This window comes from Crocodylus porosus, unplaced genomic scaffold, assembly GCF_001723895.1.
Source record: "Crocodylus porosus isolate Cpor-Errol unplaced genomic scaffold, CroPor_comp1, whole genome shotgun sequence".
Lineage (NCBI taxonomy): Eukaryota > Metazoa > Chordata > Crocodylia > Crocodylidae > Crocodylus > Crocodylus porosus.
In genome coordinates, this window is record NW_017728929.1 from 269,081 (window position 1) to 276,205 (window position 7,125).

The window sequence follows — 7,125 nt, forward strand, 5'->3', positions numbered from 1 at the left end:
TATAAGCAACACAGGGTCGGCTAGGTGTGTTTGGGTCATTTGCAGCAGTGGAAGGACACTCTTTGTTCTGTTTCCTTTTTCCCCCCACTCTGAATTTCACAGGTGGAGTTCACTGTGTTTAGGTTTCAGATAACGTCTGCATGTTTTTTTTAACATGCTTTATTTGAAAGTGACAAAAGCAAGCAGAACATCAGCATTTATAAAACTTTCTGAGGAAGAAAAGCAGAGAACATGGGCAAGAGATTGCCTCAGAGCCACTTAGGTCACTGGCAGATGTTAAATTAAAGGTGCAGTGGAATTTGATCCCAACAATCGTGGTTCCTGCCATGCCACACATGCATGGCAGGAGGTAGGATTGTGGGATCAAGTATCAGATCCCATCATGCCACAGTGCCAATTGAGGGGGACCCCGGGATCAGGTTTAATTAAAGGAACCAGCAGCAGAGTTGTTTTGCATATTTTAGGTAGTAATTTTATGGCTTATTCCCCATTTTATCACGTCATTTATTGAATGCATATGTGGCCAGATCACTACTTAAGGTGTGATTAACTGGTTAATCACATCTTAAGTATAATGTCTGTCAGGGGCCTTAGTGATATCTACTTGTGGGTTGGTTGTTGGAGGTTATAGTTTTGTTGGCTTGGTAGAGTGAGACCAACGTAAGGTGCTTTGCAGATGGGAATGCTGGGACTTGGCTAAGCGGTGTTTACCGTTTTAGAGCATGCCGCATCCAGTAGGAGCCACAACTTTATAAACACAAAAGCAGAAGCTGCTCTTGAAGGAAGTTCTAAGAGGAAAGGCAGTCAGCTTTACAAAGAGAAGCTGGCGGCCTCCTTAAATGTGGAAAGCCTATTGCTTTTCCTTAATCAACCATACATATGCACAGAGTTCAACAGTGCCTGGCCCTGAAGGCTGGGATGTGTGGGCCTCTGCCCTTTGAAGAAGCCCTGCCTTAGCTGTCACCAATAGAGGAACCCAGTCGTTCTGTCTGAGCTGCAGGCAGATAACTGAGGGTATTGGACTCTGCTCTCAGCAGGAGTGAGAGCACAGTGACAGCAGGGCTTGGATTCCAACCAGACAGAAAAATCATTCAATAATGGTTTAGTTACAATATATTTTCTTCAACTATCACCAGAGAATGCATGCTGTATGGAAGATGTGGAAGGGACAGTAATTGATACTCACTGCTATACCTACTAGCTGGCTGCAGCCTTCAGAAAGGTTACTGTCTGTCCTGAATCACCTACTGAGCTGCCAGCATCAGTGAGGAGAAACCATTAAAACAGAGGGACCTAAGAAATACAGACAGGAAGTTACAAAGTGAGATTCACCATGGAAAACTGCTAAGTGGGGTGATAGATCTGAGGAAAATTGTCTTCCCTTCTCCTTTCCTCTTCCCTTCCTCTCCCACAAGTTGGCATTCATGGATGTAGAAGCCTGGAAAGCAGGTTTATCAGTAGTGAGGACCATGTAAGCTCAAGTGAGTTTCAGAGCCATCTGCAAAATTGAGACTGCAAAACTTAGAAAGCCAGCACAATGCTGAACGGTAGCCCAGGCACGGTAACAGAGTATCCTGTAACTGCCTCTTTGTTATATAACTTCAATGCAAATGTCTGTTCTGGGCACCTCTCGACCAGTGAGTGTCTGATCGAGATTCCGCCCATTCTGGACTAGTTCTTGCAGTGTATTTATACAGCATGTAGCATAGTACCTGAAGGCTGTGCACACACAGGATGAGGATGGATACCAGAGCGATCCAAGCCATCCTGCTTTGGTGCTACTTAGGACCGTTCTCACAGGTTAATTGAAAAGGCCACCTCATACATAGAGAGTATACTTCCCCTGTGTACCATAGAGCTGTGGGGCAGTGGTGGGGAGGGGCAGGAATTTTTAAAGTTTGGCACAATCTGGAACCAAGGCATACAAAGAGATTGCCCTTCTCCGTGAAGCTCAACCTTTCTGAAAAGTCACTGCACAATTTATGGTCCAGCTCAGATCACTTTGTATGCCCAAGCCTTCTAGCCAGGTACTTGATTGTTTCTTTAAAGATCCTTGTTCGATTCATGATTAATCTGAGATCTTTGATTTAGTCCTTTGCTGTGAAGCATTTTGATACCTTAACAGTTTGTACCTGCAGTTAAGTCTGTACCTGCAGATGGACATTCCCATCTAATTTGTTTGTCTGACTGATATTTGCAGGACATTGAAAACGATGGCCCCGAACCCTCTGACTGGGACAGATATGCTGCTGAAGAGTATGAAATTCTTGTTGCTGAAGAATCTGGAAACGAGCAGTTACAAGAAGGGTAGGAGCTGTCATTTACTTAAGCATCTGTGTGATAATCCCACAAATTTTGTAAGAGGAAAAAGCATGTTAGAGAGGGGCAAAAAGTGTCAGAAGTCCATTAAAGTTCAGCAAGACAGAGTTCTTTAGATAAAGAGCCAAGAAATTTAAAATATGGGAAAAACGACAATACCCACCCAGAGTAAAAATGAAAGATGATGAATCTAGCCTTAGAGAATTTGCAACACAAGTCTCCTAGGATTTCCCAATGACCTAGATACCTGCTGTGTAAGGTATCTTAGACCTACAAGCAAGGAACTGCTCAAGGAGGAGGTGACTCATGGGTTATAACATCAGAAGCTAGCACTGTGACTATCTAGTTCTACCCCCTATGTATCATAGGCCATAGGACTCCACTGACTTAATTCCTGGTTGAACGAGAGCATAACACCTAGGAAGGCATTCAGTCTCAGTGCCAACATTTCCACTGAATTAAACATGGCAGCATAGTGAGGCATTCCAATGGTTAATTACTGTTACAAATGCATATCTTGGGTCTAGCATCAACTTCTCCAGGCACTGGGTCTTGTTGCGTCTTGTTTTGCTTTCTTAGAAAGGCCTCTGTCATCAACTTTCCATTCTGTGTCAGTCCTTAAACTGTGCACTCATCACCCCTGGCCATATCTGTGACATGCCAAGCCTCTTACTGAGGGAAGTTTGCTGATGCTTTAATCATTGCTATGATTCTTCTCTGAACCTTCTCTCACAGTTCACCTTCAGTTGCAAACACCAGAGCCAGATACAGCATTCCAGTAGTGACCATACCAGTGTGAAATACAGAGGTAACATCTTCTGGATTCTTATTCAGATCATTCCTTTTTAAAATTCCCTAGGATCATGTGAGCCCTTTTGGTCTTAGTGTTATACTGGGAGCTCATATTCAACTGGTTAATACCCTGATCCTCCTCTTCAATCACTGCTGCCCAGAAGAGTCCCCCATGCTGTAAATATGGCCTACTTCCATATGTATGACTTACACTTGCTCAAGCCTGATGAAGAATGTGTTGCATTTGAAAACTTGTCTGATTCGATCTCAACTATGCAGTTGGTCTAATAAAAGGTCCCACCCTAAGCAATCCTTACCTCTTGCATATGCCAATATAGAAACACACTGATTGTGGTTAGTTTACCAAACAACCCAGATTTCTTTTTAACTTGTCTTTTGAATTATCCAGCACTTCCCCCTTCACTGGGTCACCTCCAAACCATCCCAAAACAATTCTTCTGAGTTTTCTTCTGGGTCACTGATAAAAATATTAAACAGTTTAAATCAGAGAACTGATCCCTGTGGGACTCTCATAGAAACATCCACTCAGTGTTCATTCCCTGCTAACAATCACAGTTTGTAGCCTGATAGCCAGTTTTTAATGAGTGAGATATGTAGTATGTTGGTTTTGTATCCTGCTCATTTCTTAATAGAGAACAATCTTCACTGAAGGTTTTATCAATAGGATAGACAAACACCTGCCAGGCATGGTCTGCTTATCCTGCCTCAGATGAGGGGATCAAGTAAATGACCCCTTGAAGTTTCCCTGAGCAGGTCCAAGAAAGTCAATGGCCGGATTCTTTTCCACCCATTTGGCATCCAAGGGCAAAATTCTGTTTTGCTGCTAAGTGGCTTGTTTGCAACTTTTGGCCATCTGAGCCATGGAACAACATTTGGATTCCCCCACGTAACAGCCTGCATTCCAGTCGGATGCCTAAAATTCTTGCGTATCTATATTCTGACCCTGTGCAAAAGCTTGCTCTGTTCTGCACTCAGAAGTGATTCAGTACACCCTTGGAAGCACCTCACTCTATTTATGCTCTTCTGAGTCAGTTCAGGCATGGATGTGAAAAAGCATTGTGCAAAACCTTCAAGTTGCAGACACCTAAAAACCCACCTGTTTGCTGCATGTTGCACTATGCAGTCACTAGAAACATGGCATCAGCAGCACTGGGGCAGAGTGTAGACTTCTTCACATGGTACTCTGCTGCCTCTCAGTGGGGCTGGAATACACAGACATGCACGTAGTATTTGGAAATCCTTCCAGTGGGCGTCCTTGTTAGGAAAAGCCCGTTGGAAGGCATGACTCAGAATCCTGCACAGGAAGGAGTATGTGGCTAGGGGTGGAAGGAGGAAAAACCTGGTGGATTGATGGTAGTAACCCTCAGCATTGTAGTTCTTTCCTTCTATAAAAACAGCCTACATGTGTACAGTAATCAGCTTTTCCCACCCCTCTATCACTGTCATCACTCCACGTATCACTAACCGTTCTGATCCTCTTCACTGCCAAATCCTTTCTGAAATCACTTTCCCCCTTGTACCAACATATCCATATTGGACAGGAGGGCAGACTGGGCCTACTAGCAATGAGCGATTCATTCATTTTTGGAGCACTGTGTGCACTTAAAGCAAGATCCCCTCCCGTTTACATTGCCACAACTTGTCCTTGCTACTGAAATGTAGTCCAGAATAGTGCCATGACTTACCATAGCATTTAGGAAGTGTTGAGTAGAATGCCTAAATAGCTTTGGTATTTAGGAGCCAGAACAATACCCCATTTCCTGCATCAGAGTTAGGCTTCCTCTTGCTTGCTCTCTGCCTGGTCTCATGATTCTTTGCCTGTGATTGAGGGGTGGCACTGGGAACCCAGGTGTCCCATGTCCTGGATAAGTGCTCTGATGAGGTGAGGAGGCAGCTGCAGTCATAGATGCGTACTTGCTTGGGTGGATAGTCCCGCTAAGATAGTTGTCTTACATGGTCAGGGAAAAGTGGAATTCCAGCCAGACAGGCTGAAACGTTTCCTTCGAGTTTTCATTCTTCACAAAGTTCTCGCTTCCTTATTTGTGCAGTAATGATGGTAACTATACAGTGACCTTCATTAATCTAAAAATAGTTTAATGTTAGATTTTTACAACTCAAGTAAATCAGTAGACAATGTTTCATTTTGAAAATATGCTTGTTCTGTTTCTGCAGATCATTTGAAGAGGACTATGAAACAGATGAACTTCTATTGCCCTCTGAAACTGGAGACAAGTTGGAAAAATTAGTTCTCTCAGACCTTTCACCATAGGAAAATGGAAAATGTAACCTGTGTCTGTCTGTCAATATTTAAATGGAGAGTGGTCAGTCCTTAGACACATAGGGATTTTTTTTTTTTAAAAAAAATCCTTTTCTTTGAAGCAATGCATTTTATTTTGTACACTGTACTTCAAGATCCCTTTTTCTCCTTCATGTATAACTGCCATAAGGTTATTTCTATAAAGAGGCTTTTTGCAATGTGTTATTGTGCACGCTCATTAAATATGGTGACTGCACTTTGTTTCCTTTATGACTTACCATACAGTCTATAAGGGCCTCCCATGTGCAATAACTGTCCAGCAGAACAGCTGCATACACAATGGTCTCAAGTCATTACCAGCATAGTTTACTACAGCTCCGTGCTGTACCCGTTATTCTGTACCGTTACTTTACCAGAAGTGACAGGGACACAAGCAATGCCAACTGAAGCTGGTTTGAATGAACATCTAAAATGTTCCTTTAATCCTTGTTCAAGGTGCAAGTAGTTCTGTTGGGTTTTTTTTGGTTTGTTTTATTCAAATAGTGTCAAAATCTGTTAATTCTGGAAACTGAGACTATAGAGATCAAGGCAACTTCTTGTGCTGTGCACTGCACGTCAGAGACCCAGATCAAAGACTCTTCGTTGTTAAACGTTTTTCTCATTGTACAAGATTCTCCAGAGCTATCAGATTACTTCAACCCTCAGGCAAAAAACTGCATTATGGTGGAGTTAAATATAAACACCTCTGCACTTTCTCCAATGCCAGGGTCAAATATCAACAAGGCCAGGATACAGTCCTTGAAGCTGTTCTCCAACGTGATGTCCACAAAAAAATCTGCACTACAGGTGCCACTTTCTGTGCTACCCCGTGTCGTCTCCTTCCTCATGCTCTTCTCATCTGTCACATGCGCCTATCATCTACATGTAGATGGCGAACTGCTCAGTGCACTATCTCTATGGTACCTGCCATAATGAGCACTGTAGTACAACTGGTAATAGATCAAGAGCAAATATGAGTTAGCTGGGTAAACACACTGCAGGGTGTTCTAATCATCCCAAAGGCAAACAAACTGAAGAAATTCTGAGTAAAGGTTATAGTTGAAGCAAATCCTCAGTATGGTGCGAGGGGGATAGTGGAGAGGGGCCAGGAGGGCTGTGGCATGATGGGGACAGGTCTGTGCAGGCTTAGCAGAGATGGCATTGGCTTCTATTTATCCGAAAGCATCCTTGGAATGGACAGCAGTCCTTTAGGCTGCCAGAAGGTAGAAAGGAACTTGTGTTTGATCTCTGCAAGGGGCAGCACGGAGCTACAGTCCAGCTGGTAACAAGATGAAGTGGTGGCCATTTTGAAAGACAGCAATTCTTATTTCTCTGAAGAAGGGTATTCATTCATCAGTCCCTGCAGACTAGAAACTTCCAGTTGTGAATAAATAAGTGAAGAAATGTACAATTAAGCCCAAATATTTGCTTCCAAAAAATAAACCATCTGTATGGGAGTAAGACAAGGCTAGGTTTTGTATAGACAAGCAATGTTCATGCAGAGACAAACAAGAACACAAAAAGCCCCCCAACATAGGGTGCTAGGTTTATTAATGAAGGGATCTTTTTACCTTTAATGAAGGGATTTACTTGCAAAACTTCTGGAAATACGTTCTGTCCTCAGGAAGAAGATGCTGTAATTCCGATGCATGTCACTGTTCACACAAAGAGAATTCCTGCTTGATTCAACTAATCCT

The 7,125-nt window shown here is 42.9% G+C and overlaps 1 protein-coding gene across 2 annotated transcripts in view; it reads left to right on the top strand.

Annotated features, from left to right (window-relative positions):
• PPP2R3A (protein phosphatase 2 regulatory subunit B''alpha) overlaps positions 1–5,480 on the top strand; it is a 59,356-nt gene extending 53,876 nt beyond the window's left edge. For both annotated transcript variants that reach the window (XM_019542853.1, XM_019542854.1), the window contains exons 12-13: positions 2,201–2,307; positions 5,305–5,480. In XM_019542853.1, coding sequence (XP_019398398.1) covers positions 2,201–2,307; positions 5,305–5,401 — 204 coding nt within the window. In that variant the 3' untranslated portion in view covers positions 5,402–5,480. The remainder of the gene's footprint in view (positions 1–2,200; positions 2,308–5,304) is intronic.
• The last annotated feature ends 1,645 nt before the right edge of the window (positions 5,481–7,125 follow it).